Source organism: Trachurus trachurus, assembly GCF_905171665.1.
Source record: "Trachurus trachurus genome assembly, chromosome: 15".
NCBI lineage: Eukaryota > Metazoa > Chordata > Actinopteri > Carangiformes > Carangidae > Trachurus > Trachurus trachurus.
The window spans coordinates 18950341-18969334 of NC_139906.1; the positions used below are offsets into that span (position 1 = coordinate 18950341).

The 18994-nt window shown below is 38.1% G+C and overlaps 1 protein-coding gene across 1 annotated transcript in view; it reads right to left on the bottom strand.

Annotated features, from left to right (window-relative positions):
* Nucleotides 1-18994, bottom strand: part of lmbrd1 (LMBR1 domain containing 1) — a 51990-nt gene that overhangs the window by 31952 nt on the left and 1044 nt on the right. The window contains exons 2-6 of the mRNA XM_083988098.1: nt 17817-17993; nt 16657-16720; nt 5698-5795; nt 3837-3904; nt 1337-1425 (exon numbers count right to left, since the gene is read on the bottom strand). Coding sequence (XP_083844224.1) covers nt 1337-1425; nt 3837-3904; nt 5698-5795; nt 16657-16720; nt 17817-17993 — 496 coding nt within the window. The remainder of the gene's footprint in view (nt 1-1336; nt 1426-3836; nt 3905-5697; nt 5796-16656; nt 16721-17816; nt 17994-18994) is intronic.

Genomic DNA, 18994 nt, shown 5'->3' on the forward strand with positions numbered 1-18994 from the left:
CCCCTCGAGGCATCTTCAAAAATACAAGATTTTACTGTATGGTCCTGAATGCCAACGTTAACAGCTACTGATGCAGGCATGCCTGGAACATTGTAAGAAATGCAATGTTGGATGCTAAAAGATGTAGTGGACTTAATGAAGAGTTGCTGCAAAACCAAAACAGTCAGCAGGGTTATGTGGCGAAAGTGCCGTTCCTTTACACAATTAACCTCCCATCTGGAGAGAGAAGACATGGGGATTAGAAAAGGGATGATCCTCACATTTCCTCCTTAGCAGCCGAGCAATTTCCTCCTGTGCCAGGGGAGAAAGGCTAGGGGGGAGCGTGTAGGGGTCCACTATTGTGAAGAGCGGCAGATGGTTCAACTTCCTCCATGATTCCCAGATGGCAAAAGGCCAGAGGACTGTTAGGAGTCCATACTTGGCAGTTTCTGCATTAGCATGAGCATAAGCAAGGGCAGTGCTCGATTCAACAAGTGAAGATGTCAAAGAAGGGTATGTTCACTACGCCAGGATCATGCTGTGAGCAATCAATACTACGTAGATATATTATTTTAACTGGGTATTTTGATTTCCTGTTGCATGCTGCTTTTAAGTGCTTTTGCTGCTTTTAAGTACATGCTACTGAGTTGTTTAACAAGAATGTGCTCGACCAAATCAACAAAGATGGAGGCTGAAATGTATTCAAATCAACGTTGGTCAGCGCTAGAGTGGAACTTAAAAAAAAATCAATAAAGGCAGATTGTAAGAGGTTTTGTATTATATCACACGTATTTACATACATGCATTCCAATTTGTTCCAGTAGGCTCCAACAGTATAATCTGTCCTACTTATCATTTGGTATCAAAACTCACAGATATTACTACACAATGTCCATTTTGTGTACTTTAACCCTAAGAGGAACTGTGTTATTGTCAAACCTCCTATTATTTTGTCATGGTGTGTCATCAGGCTACAGATCTCTATTTTTTTAATGTGTGCTATCTTGTGTTTTTGTTTTGTTTTGCCTGCAGTTGTGCCACAAGTACAATTTGTAACCCACTCTGCTAAGAGTAACCATTACGGTTCATACTGAAAAATGCCTGATGATAGAAAGAACACAATAGAGAGCAGTAAAAGTACAATCTGTGATGAGTGGGTAAGAGCAATGGATAGAGCCACTGATATGAAATGAGTGTGGCCATGGATCAAGAGAGTTATGAATAATGAAGGAGAATTGTGGTGTGAATTTAGTAAAACTCAAACAAAATGAAATAAATAAAATCTGGCAGTAATGGTAGAAATTATGAAAATAGGACCCGAGTTGGAAATAACATTATTATCCAAGGATAAACTTACGACCGCTGCCGAGCTCCTCAAAAAGGTATTGTACTTTCTCCCATTGAGTGGAATTCTTGCCAGGTGGGGGTACAAGTGGAACGAAAGCTCTGAAAGCAAGTAAAAAAAAAAAATAATTCAGTTGAAGTCAGGTAAAATGCATTAGGTTATCTCCAGACTGTCACTGTGCACACTGAAAAAAAAAGTCTTGAGCTTGTTTAGTGTAGTCCTGGTACTGATTGTTTCAGAAACTGTTATATATTTTTTCTACATCCCACACATAGATTCTGCACAAAATAAAGAAATAAATTGGGCTGTTCCATCACACGCAAACGTGAAACACTACCAGTGTCACTGCTGCAGCTGAAAGACGGCAAGAGAGGAATATAGATGGAAAGGCATATTTCTGTTGAAAAACAATGACAAAGGAACTTATTTTGAAGGAAAACTTCAATTTTAACAACTGTTGGTCTAACATCTGTACTCCACTGCACTTTTATGTCCTCTCTTGCTTAGTGTCTCAGAGTGTGTTCAGCACTCTAGCAACAACACTGTTTTTCATTTGGCTGCTTGCTATTACATTTTCTCCTTCTTTTAACTATATGATTTTTCATTTTCATTTCAGAAACATCTTGTTTAATGCTGCTGCTTTGGCCTCTTCTCTAAAACACATAGCCTACACAACATTTTATATATGTATATGTACTGGGTGGTATTTTTGTCAGTGTATGTTATATTTGCAAACATTGAAGAGCTTACAAATCATGCAAAAACGATAAAAATGCATCCATGAAATGTGGATTAATTGCTATTCTTAACACTGGGGACAGCCTTCAAATCTCTACACATACACTACGCGTTTGTACAGCATTTCTACCATTCTGTCTTTACGCAAGAGAATGTAGGGAAAGGGTCAAAATTTTTGGATGCTCAATTTCAGTTTTCTGAAATGCTTTTCATTAATCTCTTTAAGCAGATAACCAAAATATATGCCACAACCCTTCTTAGTACATACCGTCTAAAAATGAAAATCAAATATGCTTTTTTACACAACTGAGATTATTTTAGAGAGTTAGAGTTTGGAGTACAAAAACAAAAAAGATTAAAAAAAAGAATCACCACCTGGGGGAAGTGAAAGACAGAAAGATCAGCATCCCAGAGACTTCCCTTTGCCTCATATGCAAAAAACAAAACTCAGGCCTCAGTAGGCCACATCTGCCCTGGTATCATGTGGATATCCCCGGGGGTTCACATTTGCACTTAATCTTTTTCATGTGCATGTGCCTTCCCTTTGGTTATGTTATGTGTAATTTTTCATTTTAAGAAAAAAAAGCACCTCATCAAAGTGACCTTAACCCTCACTGAGCTCTGTGCAACTGTGTCTGTATCTTGTGTGCAGTAGAGTAGTATGTAACTTTCCCCAACTTAACTCTATAGAGGTATTATAAATAAGAAACCACTTGGTGTAGAACACCGCCTCTGAGCTTCATAAAGGATTTGATCGCCCCATCGCAAAGAAAATGGGCACCTTTCACTGGCTACTTAATAAAATGTAGAGTATTTTTGAAATAGGCACAAGTAGCCACATAAACTCAGTTAATGGCTGAGAATATTTTTTTGAAGGCACTGTGGAGCTGTCATCCAGGCTTTTTAAAAGCATTAATCAAAAATCCTTTGGACTAATACAAAACAATCTTATATGTGACTAAATTACTTGTTATTATGCAGTCAAAGTTGGGGGAAAAAAATCTAAAAAGATTAAGGGCTATTTAAGAATTTAAACACCTTAATAGGTCGTACAAGACAACAAACAAAAGCCTTTGACATCAAGCACAGACCTACTGAGTGAACAGTCACCCAAAAAAAGCCATTATGTTTCTCAGTATCAGAAAAGCACTCCGGGATAAAAGCCATCTTGTTGTTGAAAATCGAAGCAACAACTGCCAGGCCAAAGAAGCAATCATCCCGGTTCATGAGGTAAAAGAGAGACTAAATTGCTTCTGTATGTAAAAGGGCTTAACTTCCCAACTTTAAGCTACAAAGAAGTAGAGTCCTTTATTTTCTCAAACCAGGTAAGCCTTCATTTAGTTCACCATTTAATGGCAGACAGTGTGGATTTAAATGTATTGGTTGAACTGCACATGTTTTTGCTGTCATTGCTGCAAAGGAAATTCATCATGTTGAACAGGTGCCTGGACAAGGATGGAGAATGTGCATTGTGTCACAAAAAAAGACTCAATATTCCCCCCACATGTGTTTTGTACACTGAACAAATGCAAATAATTTACCCATTTTTAAATCTAATGGAATAACTGCATACAAATTCAAATTAGATACTATAGATAGATATTTAGTAAGGGATATACATTTTTCCCCCCTGAATGGTTTAACATGGGCAGACAAATGGCACTGCAGTTGTTTGAAGGGGCCGTCCTCTTATTAACTACGATGATACATCCACACCCCCTTTATCTATTGTGTAGTGAAGCAGAAGAAGAAGCCATCCATGTCTCCAACTTACCCAATTAATAGGAGAACCACGCAGACAATGACAAATCCAATTGTGTACTTCAGAGCGTTTTTCACTTGCTGTAATAAAAGAAAAAAATTAAACTGGTCAATCACAGCCATGAAGTGAAAATTATTATCCATTGTTGAGTGAGGGAAAGGGGTCATAATCTATTTAGCTAAGGACTATGGTGAGAGTTATATAAAGTCAGTGTAGATCCAGTTAAACCTGACAAAGATAACACGTCACTCCCACTGCTATTCAAGGTGGTGCTTTTAAAGTAACAATACAAAAGACCTCACTGTCTGAGAGAGAAAGTGCCTCTGTCAGCTCAAAACTGACACATGGAAAGGAGAAAAGGCACTGTGCGATAGCTGGTGTTTGGTACATCACTCAATAAGAGCACTTCTAAAGATAGGGATTTCAAATTTTGCCAAATTTCAGGTGAGGATGTGAAACCAATAATTTCAAGTATGAAAGTGAAAGCAGTGGTGCGTCATCAAAATATAAATATTCACCTATTCTGATCCGATCCATTTCACTTGACATTTAAGTTTGTGTGCACTAAAATAAACATTTGTCCTTTTTTTTTTAAAAATAAATCCCTTTTTTTTTTTTTACACCAATGTTTCTCATTTCTACAGTAGCCTACATTATCTTCACAACCTGTCGACAGACATTACTTACTGCCCTCTACAGTCAGCAGAAATGTCACCTCTGTGATGTTGGTGACTGAACACGTGACCGACAGTGTAAGTGCCTGACAGCAGAATACAGGAATACAACACTCAACTCAAGAGCACCGCAGGTGGTTGAAAAATGGACATGATATTTTTTCAAAACCGATAAAGGATGGATTTTGAGGACCAGCACTGCAATGTCATAACAATATAAGAAATAGTAACACCAAGCGGCAAGCTCTGAACCTGGAAAATTTAGCCAACAATTGCACACACAACTGCTCTTCTTCAAATGGCCACTTGAGGCTGGCTCCAAAAGCAAGTAAATCCCCATAGGCTTCCATGTTAAAATGACCAATTTAACAGCAGAGAACTATGTTCACAGCCTTGTACAAAAGAAAACAGTTTGGTTTCTCCTCTTTGCCCATTTGTGGATGGGCAAAGTTCAGCAGAGTCGGGTACTGGCAAGGTGTTCATGGCAGAGCAGCCCACTTAGTTTAGTTAGTTTCAAAGCCGCTCTTCATATACAGTAGGGGTGATGTTACACAGGCTATGTCCATCTTTATTTACAGTCTGTGAATAAAAGTACATTTTTAAAGTCCATTTTCAGGTTTAACAGCTGCTAAAGTCACTAGACTACAATATATAAAAGTACATAAACAGGCAAAGTCAACCATACATAGCAATAGCTGATGTCAACAGAGCAATCAATTAGTATCAGATTTGTTTTCTTAAAACCAAAGTTTAATTGGATTTTATTTTTCATTATGTGGATGAAATATGATGCCATTTTTCAGAAACAAGGGACAAAACGCTAACAAAACATTTGAGTATCAAGACCAAAGTATGAAACGTATAATTTATCTGGGAATATACTGATAAAACCAGAAGTGAAATGGTGAACTGCTAAGATTGATGCACTGCACAGAGAAGCTGAGGAAACATATTCAGATTCAGGTGCATAGAAATAAAAGGCTGCATATTTGCTTTCATTGTTTGTCAAGTCAAATGTTAAAATGTGTGGCAACAAATGGGCTCACGTTGCCTCAAGCTAGCTGGGAAGTTCAACTGAAATGACTCGGGGACATTTTTTGCATTAGCATATCGGTCAGCTGCCCTGAATCACCTGAATAAAACTTGAATTCCTCAGCAGTGCATCTGAGCAGCTACAGTGCTAAAAGGTGCAGTCTTACCGAGCACTTGTTCCCGTTGTCGTCGTCCCTTTCTTCATAGTAGAAATAAACAAACGGGATCCATAGGAAGACACAGAAGAGTATGATGGAGTAGAGTGCTATATGGATATAAAAGAAATAAAGCATTAGTCACACATCTTTGCTTTTGTGCCTTATATTGCCAAACATGAATATGTCAAAATACACAGAAAAAATAAATAAAAAAAACATTAGTGTGCCATTGTGTAAGGTGGGTGCAGTATAGTCCATGTTACAAATGTCATGTTTTAAATTCACATTTGCAATTTAGGTTACTTTCTGCCACTCATTTCTGATAACGGTAGTGAAAAGAAAAATATGTCAGTGAGCTGTTGGCTTCCTAAATGCCGTTTCAAGGTAACTTTTTTCATCGCCTCAATTCTAATTAATTTAGCAGTGACAGTGTGAACCCAAGACACTTCTCAGAAGACATGAACCCATTCCCCTAAAACTCTCCAATGGCAAATCTAGGGCATGAATCACTTAGGAAACTATCAAAAAATATCCATACCATAGTGAAACACACAGTAAAATAATTCACGTTCATGAGTTCATAAATAAAAATTTGTCACGCAACACAGAAAACTGTCATTGTCACTCCTTCAAACTTAAGTTTGTTAGAGTTCTCCTGACAACTGTGTATCATCTATGGTTGTCTACCCTTAGGAAGCCATACATAATACAGGCACTGCAACTAAAACAATTGTCTGAGTCCCAGGGTAGTTAAAGCAAAAAAAAAAAAAAGACAGAAATTTTCTCAAGTCATAATCAAGATATCCAATTCACGAGAATGGGATGAATAGATGGACAACTCATGACAAACATGCCATGGGCCATGGTAAAACAAGGTATCAACAAAATATGTAGACATCTGATATGAAGAATAACCTTTGATGATAAATGAGTTCCCATGATAGAGCAGGATACCATCAGATGTAAAGGCTTTCATCAGTGGAAAATATTTTTTGCTATCTTTTTGGGGCTCATTGTTTTTAATTATATTGAGTTCTGTGCTCACTTTCCCACTGAAATTCTTCCCTACTCCCTTTTCCTCATATGGGGCCTTGGAGTCATGACTTCAAGGAGCAAAGTTTTTCATCATTTTAAACCAATAACTCTTGTTAAAAGCATGCTTGCGGGTTTGTGCAATGGTGAAACTTTAGTGCATGTTTTAAAGAAATTATTCCTAAGAAAGCTTGGGGGGAGTTTATATCAGAGGTAGGAAAAGTGCAGTAGGCATTTGAGACCAGCAGGTACTTATGAATGTCACATTTTGAACAATGATGTTCATGAGAGGTCCATTAAGCAATCAAGTTTCACTTTGCACAGTTCTATGAATTTAAATGTCACTGAATTGGTTTCTTAAGCAAAGTATTGTATTCATATATATGAAGGTCTTTCATATATAAGAGAGAAAATTACTGATTTTATTGAGGTGGTAATGCTCAAGATTTTCATAGTCAAAAATTGTATTCAGTACTTAACCTAAACCCTTTACTTTTTATTAATAGCTAGGTAATGACGCATGCACACATTATACTGAGTAAGAGCTCACTATATCGATGCCGTTGTTTCACAGACTCCCTCATCCTTGTTTGCTTTCAAAGACCAAGAGATGTATGCACAACTGTAGCAATGAACTATGAGTGTAATTGTTATTATTGTTATTAGACAGAAACTTCCGATAAACTACCTACATTTAATAGAGACTTTTCTAAGTGCCTATAAGCAATGTTAACCGATTTCAACATTTCATTCATCATAAATTTCAAAATGCTTTCTGATCATGGCTAACAAGGCTTCTGTTTATTTAGAGAATTAATATATTGTAGTTCATCTTGGGACTACAAGTGGACCAAAACAACCCTATGAATAGCACCACTGGGTGTGTTCTGAGTAAACATAAAACAGTGCTGTGTGTGTTCACATTGTCACTCAGAGCATTAAACAATAGATTCAATCAGAGCTGCACTGTGTATCTGAACACTTCATTCTTCTGCTGCTGGTCTATTCAACATGGCTTTAGACAAAACTGCCAGTGCAGGTAATGATCAGTTCCACTCTAATGTCGACCACCACTGCTGTAGTAAAAACAATCTGCATCAGAAAATATGTTCATTCATTAAAGTCAATGGCCTTCTGTGTGAAGTGGATGCAATACACCTGTCCTTGGTGAAAGATCTTGCTATTATCTGATCCAAGCCCTTTTTGTTTGTTTGCTTCTTCCTGTACAAGCAGCTTTTCAGAGAAAAGACCAACACTAAACACATTAGGAATTCATAGAATGGAGGTGAGGCAAAAACACTTAAATAGAGAGATGCTATTTCAGGCTATGGGCTGCTCTTTCTGCGGCAAATGGATGTCGGTGGAGAGAGCCAGACAACTCTGAAATAACTCAAAGAAAAGCATGTCATGAAGATGCGATCAGCAACACAGTTGGCATATCTCAATGCTTTCTTCAGGTGATAATGTGCAATCATTAGCACAAGTCATATTGCAGTGCCAAAAAGAGAGGAATGTGTGGAGAGACAAACAGTTTCCATGACCACACCAATTTCACTTGTCCCCCCAAATATTAAATACAACTTTCCAAAAGCAGTGGTGCTTAGCCGTGATTTAAAGTCAGCAAATTCAAAACAAATGAAAAATTTAATGAAACCATTAACAGAAGAAAAAGTTTCAGGCCAACGCATTAAAAAAGCAGCGACTACATCCAAGCCCTGAGCAGTGCCTTTATGGCCTGATAAACCACACGACTATAGATGTGGCTGTCGAATGGAAAATAATGTGGATAAACACTTACCCCTGATAGTCATTTAATCCATAACATCAGTGCCACACTTCCGCTTCAACGTACACGTGGAAAACAACGGTTCCATATCAGTAAAGAATGTACGGCCTCGGGTAATTACTAACGTGTCTCCCTGTGAAATGGACTATTTTTCACAAAACGCTCTTGCAGCAGCAGACAAATGAACGTCACTGTTATAGTGGCTTCCTTTTTGCCAGCTGTGATTGTGACAGGGCATTACTTTCAATAAGCACATGCTCATTGCTTCACTAAGGTATCCATTTACACTCATTTACAGCCAGACAAACTAAGTTTAGGATGATGCCAGGAGCCAATAAATGCAAGCCATGCACAGTATGCAGCCTCTGGCATATGCTTGTGGGTTAAAGCAATGGGTAATATTAATCATAACACCATGAATATTAACATACTGAGAGAATAGGTCATACTGTATTACCATGTATCATCAATTACTCTCTAAGCAGATCTTCTACTGGGAAGAATGCCTGACCAGGAATAAAAGTTTAGCACATTTATCCCCCTGACAGAGAGCAGAGGACTAAATAATTAAATGTCCTTGCTGAACCCTTTACATAGTATATACTCAAATGCACTCATGGGAGAAGCCAAATAATTAAAATAAAAGAAACATATTTCAGAGGTTCATGTGGCTGTAACAGTCCACAGTCTAGCAATGGCGTGACAGCTGGCAAACACAGCGAGGACACATGCAATAGCTATTTACATCTTTGTTTTTCAACAACTACCTGTGGCATTTACAATTATTATCTTCCCTGTATAATTCAAAGCAGTACTAGTTTTTTATTTTATTTCCAGCACCATGTAATGCTTAATGAGGAACATTAGACCCTTGTCCTCACCTTACTGTGGCCCTCCACAGGGGCATTAGCACCTTGACTGGTCTCTTGCAGATGGACAAAATGTATTACATATTATGTGAAAATTAAATGCCAGGGGAGATTTCTCACAGAAACACCGTCGCTGACAGAGACAGAGGACTCCAGAGGCCGATGAAAATATCTGTCTGTACAAACACTTGCTGAAAGGTATGACACAATGAGTTTGCACTCTCATTTCCTGTAAACATCAAGGGAGGCACCATTTTTCAATGTGGGAGACCCTGGGATAAAACACTGGTGAGCGTTTGACTTAGGTTTGACAGCATGAAGGACTCTAATTTGATGCCTGTGTTTCTGTCCCTCCTGAATGTGAGGGTGAAAAAATGTTTGCTAACATGCAAGTCAGAGTAACTGATGGAATACAAGGCTTACTGCTGACTTTGTTTTGGAGTCATTCTTCAAGTCTCTTAATGCGGCTACAAGTGCAAGGAGAAGTACGATAAGGTGGAAGTATGTGGAAAACTGTTTACAATGAGCATACAACCATGAAAGTGCAGGGCAGCTAGAAAGAAGCAAGGCATAATCTCTGTCGTGGCAAAGTCATGTGAAAAAGTAATAACACAAACATTTGGACAGCTCAACACTGTCCAGATGTACCTCATAGTAGGGGGGGGGCGAAGGAAGCTGGTGGCAGCTGACTTTGGAAACATGAAATAGCATTACTATTATACCACACTGCGTTCCTTATTGAATACATGCATGGAGAAACAGAATATCCGATAGAAATGTGATAAAGATTAAAAAAATATATGCTGTAGATGCTAATTCTGGATCCAGATTCTTCTAATTGGTTGACATTTGCTTGACTTTGGCCTGTTACAAAGTGAAACGTGGAAAACTTATTTGGAAAGCACTGTATTTTTCTATAGTGCATATCATAGGCATTTTAAATGGTAAAGTTTGGTCGCTGCTGACTAGACTTAGACTGTAGATCTCCAGTCCCATAGACAGACTGTAACGTCTTTGACTGCAGCTGGTGGCAGTAGTTTTTTAATGCTAAGGTGGAGGACTGGCTACTCACCGAGGCAGCAGAGCAGAAAAAGAACGGCCATCGCCAGCCGCAGTTAGCAAGCTAGCTGTTAAGCAGTTGACAATGGGCAGGGTAACAGCGATAGGCCTAATCTTTGAAAACGAAATATCTAATTGGACCGTTGTTTTCCATACGATTCATCTGCCAGAGTAAGGAGGTGACATGATAAGTGAGGTTACATGATTTAAGCTCATTAGATTGCCCACCCCTTACATGCAATACTTCATGTCCACCACAGACCATAGGAAATAACCCCTTACTGTACTCTTAACGGCCACTGTCCAATGATTGCGACAATGCACAGTTGTGATAACCAGCGTTCTGCCAACACCCCCGATGTGCACAACAATACAAGGGCCCACTCAAGAGTGCTTGCTGCCTTGATTGTATTTAGTTTCACTTCAAACCTCAATGGAAAGTTTCTCTGGTTGAAAAGAATCCACCTATTAGGTCAAATGAACACCAACAGGGCCCTTTGTCCATTGATGCAGCACGAAGGGGACATCCAATGTGACCTAGTGTTGATGTGACCCTCTGTTTCCCCCTATCTCCACCCAGGTGGGCTGATGTCTAGGGGTTCAAGTGGATGGACTGGTGATAAGGTTATCTCATTGTTTGTCTGTGCAGGACATGCCAGAATTCTTTTCCAGGTCTAACACTGATAAACTGAGGGGAGTCCTTAAGATTTTGAAGGAAATGTTTAAAAGTTGTTTGTAGCCCGGTCTTTCAACCTGCACTGCTTTAGGAAGTTCTCAGTGTCTCCTGGGTGCTCCAGGTGTCCACTTGAAACTAGTTAAGTCCTTATATATTTCCTTCTGACTTCAAAGAAATTGTTTTCTTCCTTTCCTCTCCTCCAAAATGTCCTGTTCCATCATTGAAGATTAGTTCCCAATTATTTTCAATCTCTTCATAATGGTGGTGTAGGTCAGGTTTATCTCCAACATTTTCTTTTCTGTGATCAATGAACTTTGGTTACCCTGCTTAAATCATGCAGTATATGTTGGGTTCTGCTTTATATCACTGTAACAGAGGCGTATATCACTGAAAGATTTAAAGTTTTGTCTATGGAGTGAAATCACTGTTTTGAATATTTGAAGGTAAAAATCGCAAGAAAAGTGTCTTTTGTTTTTCTTAGCATGCTTTACGTCACTAAGCAGGCCCCTCTGCAGTGCACAAAGTAGCCCTCCGAAATAAAACTGCTATATCTCCTTGTTTTCTGAACGCTCTTAAGGAAAGTACTAGGCTACCACTCTCCAATAAAATTCTGTCAGCTCATGTAGGTGGATAAGAATCACAGACAAAAAGAAAGTACTTCCAGTGTATTTACAAGGGGGTTGCATCCTCTCCAACTTCTACAGATTCTACAAATGGCATTAAAAGAAGGCAGAGAGAAAGCCCATGATTTATTTAAAGGGCCCAGGGGTATTTTGCCCTGTTGCTTAAGGGTCTTATGCACCACTGCTTTGAATTACAGAGCAGTCCAAGGAAATGTATAAATGGACGGAGGCTGGAGATTGAAAGGGGAGGCTTTCAAACTGAGGGTGCATCAAAGATCACAAAAATCTATTTGGGATTAAAGGAAGTGGGTGTTGCAGTTACAGATGTTTATCCCCTTTGTCAAGGTGAGAGGTTCATTTTATGTAATATTATACTGTAGAATTTGTGATGAGCACGATTTGGCCTCTATCAACAACAAGTAATGGACTGAATATTTTCACCTTTCACATAACTATCATGTTTTTATCAGTGGGTATCAGACTGAAAATGTGTCCAAATGAAAGAAAAAACATAAGTGTATGCCTACACATGTCTGCGATGTAACATAGCTCAAATGCATTTCCTTGACCTACTTATGATGGCTGGGAACGTATTCAGTAGCCATCATCACACTGAGTTTTCACACAGCTGACAGTCCTTTAACATGAAGGCAAGTATGGTTTAATGAACAAGAGAGTGTAAAACATCACATAAATATCACACTTCATCCTCTCATGAATCTGTGTAATTGTGTGGTCTCCAAAAAGAAAAAAAGAAGAAAATACATGCTGGTTAAAAAGTAACAACTCCATTAAAATAACAATGGGTGCTACATTATAATTACCCCACCATAATGTCTCCACAATGACAACACTGGGCCTGTAAACCTCGACAGGGTAATTATACAGCCGAGAAATGTTCACAATGTCAACTACAGGTTTGATTAAACATGTGTGTTTGCAGAAAAAATGTGCATAAATTTTGAACCGGTGACTGACAGTAATTCACCGTATGACAGCTATGTGAGGCCATTAAGTGATTTCAACTAAATAATGCAGTTCTTAAAAATCACTTGACATACACATGCTTATTAACCGTGATCACCAGTGAATGCAAATCAATCTACCAAAGAGAAAAACATGTTCCACTTGAGGAAATAGGAAATCTCCATGTCAACCCTGTAATTATTCCATTTGGAAAAGACAAATGGACAGTGCTGTCAAATATGGCCTTAAAGAAAATTCAACTTAAAGGTTAGATTTGTACAGATGCTGTGCATAAAACACACATGGAGCTTGGTCTCCACCTACTGGCAAATAATAAAGTGATGCCCCTTACAAAAAAGAGAGGAAAAGCATTGTTTCGTTTTACATAAACAAGAGCACAGTGGTATAACGAACTATACAGCCAAATTTACACTTATCATCTTTTCATATTTAGTCAATTAATGAGGTTTTAAACAAAGTATGACTCGCTCAGCTATGCTCAGCATCAGCACAAGGCGCTCTTACACAGGCATCCCCACAAACATATATTCACAGTAGAGACTGTGCGTAGACATACATCATAAATCCCACCTGACTTTTAAGAAGAACTATTGCAGAGAACTTCAAATGGCCTGTGGCACTGCTTGGACTCGGAGCCAATATGTGGCAAACTGACAATCTCACAAAATATGACGGCAAACACCTATAGTCAGATTAACTTTTCGTACAGCAGGAAACGGCTTCACAACTGATGCAATGAACTCAAGAACATGCCAGAATAACTGATGGATCAATATTTGGCAGCTCTCGGTTTGGAATACATTTGCAATATCTAAAAGGCAACGTAATTTGATTCCAAAAACATGGTCTAAGGAACAGAGCATAATATCAATCAAAAATGCAAAGCTCTACTTTTTGTATTTTAGGCAGTTTTACAAGCACTCAGGCTTACTTATCAACAGCCAAAGGTTAGAAGCACAACAAATTTGCAAGTAAATCATTCTGCACCACAGTCCCAGAGCTGTGATCACATGTATGCTCGAGGCAAGTAACAAACTCTTTCAGGCTTCTCTCTTACTCCTATCCTGGCATACTCTTGATGTGCATACTCAGGCATACTCTTGATGTGTCTAAGAATTTTCAGCTGAGAAAATAGATGGGGGAAATATGTGACAAAGAAATTCACAAACAATCTAGAAACAAACATTTAGCATCCAATATAAAATAAAAGCATTTATGTGGAATACATTTAGAAAAAGACATGGGCACCACAATATAAAGTGCAGCATGAAACACAGCAACTTCAAAAGCCACTCAATATAATCACAGAGTTTGTGACTTAAGATGTGCTCTCAAGCTTTCTAAGACAGAAATATACTTACTAAACTAATTATCAAACCAACTATAGGAGCTTTTCCGCCAACGTGTAACAAGTTTCTTGAACTGCACCAAGAACATGGTTTCTCAGCAGTCAGGTCATTAAATGAATTAAATTACTGACAGGACATGGCGCAGGTTTCAAAACTAAGCCTCCTGAATTATTCATTTTTTTTAAGTCTCTATAAAGCAAAGTCTCCGTTTAAGGGAATGTCTAATCCTAACACGGAAATCAATTTTGTATGTAAAATCATTATTTGTGTGTCCAGGGGACAATATATGGTGACTCCCTAAATGCTGGATTCACATTTTTGTGTTCATGTTCTGTGAAAGCCAATTTTCTGATGTCATTATACCAGTGGAAGTGGTTTCTTTGATTGGGCTGTCTGGGCAAAGAGACAGCTTGTCTTCCTTGCATTTGGCATTTCGGAACAGACGGTACGTAACAGTGTTGCTGACAGGCACTTTAAGCCGGCATCTGTTAGACAACGTGTGATCTAGTGTCTTTGGCATGACTGAATTTGCTATCATCAAAGAACAACAAACGTGTGTTATCCTTTAATATGACAATCATGAAGAAATTTCAGTGGCACTAATAGCTTTGAGTTTGGAATTTATCACCCAAATAGCCCAGATACTGTCCACATGAATTACAACCACGAACAAATACTGGAATTATGAATGGACCCATGGTGACTGGACCTGCCCTCCCTGCTAGAAAGAGGTAGGATAAGCCCAAGATGCCCGAGCGAATGCTTGATAAACACTGCAGGCTATGAGCCAAAAAAAACAAAACATCAGATCTATTAAAATACTTTAACTGCATTTAATGCAAGAAAAATGTGACAATTACAACAAGTGAAGGCTAGCTAGCTTAAAGCAGAAGTAAGTGATATATTTGTGTTAATATAAGTCTTAAATAGTTATATCTTCCGACAGCAATCACTTACATAGAGTGTTTGGTCTGAAACACGGGTCTGTCAGTCACTCTGCTCTGCTCTGAGCCGAGGAGAAAACATTTATCGTATCCTACAGTTTTTATCCAATGAGGAGAGAGAACGGCATGCAGGGCTGTGTGTGCAGCCAAGGAACGCCGTGAATGTGGCGACGTAGGGACGAGGACTGTTATGGTGCGTTCAAGGAAACTCGTATTTTTCCGACCGGTAAAACAGGTCGGAAAAACACGAGTGGGTTGCCTGGAACGCTACAAAGTCGTAAGTTGTGACTTGAAGCTGTAATTTACGATTTCAAAAGCCTGCCTGGAACGCAGCATTAGCGAAAACGACCGGACCACTTACTTCTGCTTTAAGCACAGAATATTTGGTGTTATAATGTATAACAGAGCAAAAATGTCAAGTCAAGACCTAATATGACCATTTCACTTTTAACACACATTCTAACTATTTTTCACTGCCACAAGCTGGACTCTCAGTTCATCCTATTTTTAGTTAGCATATACATAAATGGGTGATTAAAGTGAAATCTGCCTAAATTAATAATTAGATATCTGCTCAGTTTGAATTATTGGAGGTAACCAAACTACGTTAACCAGGCAATGTAAATGTGTATGCAAAATGAAAAGGGATAGTTAGGCAAATGTCTAACTATGTCAATTATACACCCACAAAATCTGCAAATAATATCTTATAGCATAGTGAGAGTGAAAATGCATGTGTGGGTTGACTGCAGCATGTGGAGCTGATACAGGTTAGGTATTTTGATAATAAACTATTCAAAAAGATTTGTCTGATTTTTTTTTAGTATTTGAATGCAGAACAAATACTTTTCATTTGTTTAATGCAAATTATCACTATCATTATTTTGAACACAATGTTAGAGGCATTTTAGTTCACTTTATTTGAAGGTTATTAAAAAAGTAACACAAATACAAACTTGTGGAGTTTCAAGGGGAAACTAACCTAACCTGAAGGCACTGTCAATCATAACTGAACAGTTATAGCTATTTGCTATATGTGTTCAATCCACTGTAATGGTCACTGTTAGGCATGAAATGAAATGCATTGCAGCATACTTTATGCAACAATAAATCTGATTCTTTATTGACAGCTGTAGTTGACTAATGTATGCTGTCTGCTTTTTTGGCAGATTTAATTCATTTTTAGTCATTGTGGGCATTTTGCCAGGGAGCAATGTGAACGTTGGATATTTCTGTAATACTGCATCATCATGGAAAGCAAACTACTCTATTCATCCATTAACATTGTCCTGCGAAAAGGACTTTTCACTATCAATTATTTCAAAACGACTGCCCATTTCTAGTTCCTTGTGTAACCTACTACCTGCACAAGCCAACCCAGGGTTAAGTGGAAGAAGATGGATGCATGGATGGATGGATGGATGGATGATAAACTGAATGAGGACATTGAGCTGATAACACAGGAGAATGATGTAGCACACTGACAATCACAAAACAGCTCAATATTTAAGGATTGATCTAGACAGGTGTGCTCATTTCTCCAAATGTCATCAGTAAGTGTTTAGTTTTGATTTTTCGTTTTATCACTTACTTTTATATGTGCGCCGACATACAGTACACATGGATTAAGAGAATGTACTTACTGTAATATCCATACAGAACGGTGTCTTCAATTTGCCCTCGGGTCTCATTGTTTGCTGCCCATTCCTGGATGTTAACCAGGGAAAAATCAATGGTTAAAACTGGAATCAAGGAAATGATGTCAATATAATAATCAATGAGAAACAATAAAGCATATTTAAACCATCATAGAGGGAGAAATGGCACCTTGCTTCTAGTAATTAGTAAAGACAGGGTACAAAAAGCAGTACACATCGGTTAGAGAATGAGTCCAAGACCCTGGAAAAGGGGTAGGTCATGCCTAACTAGCAAGCATATGGGCTCTGACAACTTTGCTTAGCTAAGTTCACAAACTGAAGTCAGACATAGAGAATGGTGCAAAACCAACAGAGATGGAGGGAATAACTCAAAGCTTTCAGACCCATCCATGCCTCAATGTATTTTTATTGACATATACTGTAGCACAGGTGTGGGAATCTGTCTGTCACTGCATGGCTTTAAGCATGAATTCTCTAATTTGAAAAAAAAAAGTATGAAAGGCAAAAGGATCAAAAAACAGTAATTTAATAAGCAGTTTTTGAAGAGGAGCAATATAAAGGAAAATGGCTGTGTCATTGCTGCCTCTGTAGTGTCAGGATTCTCACTGCACTGAGAGACGCTCAAATGATTTTCTTCCATCAGAAGTTAACATTCTCATGGTTCTTTGATTTCTCTGTTTACACTTATCATCGAAAAGCCACCACTTGCTTTCAAGCCTCTTTTCCAATTTTTTATTACAAAGTGTAATCACCTAGAGATCACTAAGAATCATGTTTGATTAAGCAAGTGAGGGATTATCTTCCTGATGAGTTAATGTGTGCAGCCTATGTCAAGTGGCTATGACTAAATAGTATAAAAAATAAATACCCTTTAGTAATCAAAGCAGTTCACAACCTAGAGGCAACAAATTACCTGCTGTTCAAATGAAGATATCATTACACGCTTTGCTAAATCTTCAAACAGATAGATACAAATGCAATGGCTCGGTAAAAAAAAATGATGAAGCAAGAAATGCATTCAGCTCTTAGTTTGGACAACAACAACATCCACATCATCTAAGAAAATGACAAAGCACGGTTACAGGCTGCCTTAGGAAAACTCATTAGTATTTCTGAAATCGATTGTGAGCAGAAAAGATTCTCACCTTATATGTGCCATTGGGATACTTCATGAATGAAACGAGGAATATATCCACTGGTAGAAGTGCAGATGTTATCAAAGCAATGGCCAGTGCACATATTGCTGTGATAGTTGAAACAACTTCGCTCTCCTGACGACTTTGAAATTTCCGAATGTAGACCCAACAGAAAACCAGGATTAACTAAACAGAAGAAAATGTGATCAAGTTAGAATAAATGGAAAATAATATCACACTGAGGAATAAAATAGATGACTGGCAAATAATGAATCTTGGAGACTAAACACAGTATGAGCAATTAAACTTAATTTTTTTTGTTTACGTCTATATGTAGGCTAATCTCAGAAAAATGCAGCATACAAAAGTTAGGAATGTTGAGAATGTTGAAAGTGTATTTAATGAGATAATTGACTAAATGTGATATACCATATCAGTGTTTTTGTGCTTTATTTTATTCAAATTCAAATTCAAATTCAAATGTATTTATATAGCACCATATCATGCAGAAGCAGTTCAGAGTGCTTTACATATGGACAACATATTAAAAGTAAACAGCAATAGATATACAGAAGTTCATACAAAGACATTTAGGGAAATGCACAGCTAAACAGAAAAGTCTTAAGTTTGGCTTTGAAGGAGCACAACGTCGGGGCTTTTCTGAGATCATGTGGTAGACTATTCTACTCTGGTGCATAGATGCTAAAGGCCATGTCACCTGATTTGGTAAAGGCTCTAGGCACATGGAGGAGATTTATTCAACTTCTTTTTGTGCCCATCATATAAAGTCCTCCTCCTAGGCTTGATCAACACTGCTTAGAAACACTAGCTCAAATACAGTATGTGTTGCTCATGGCTGAAGAGAAATACTCAAACAGAGTGTTTACATAACAAGCAGGGAATTATATACTGAAAATAGCTTGCAGGTGCTATGGAACAGCTGATCTGATTATATCATCCTCCATCTCTTATCCTCTGTGAGTACAGCCTGAGCACAAAGGGGCAATAGCTGACTTTTTAGTAGCAGGATTAATATTTCCATTAGAAGCTCAATTATGTGCCACAAATTTATTTTAGTTTTCTAGCTTTGAATTAATTCAAGAATTTGTTCTTGAATTATCAACCATTTATTCTGTTGCTGCTTAACATGAAAAAGACAAAGAGGGATTGCCATCATAACCGGTAGG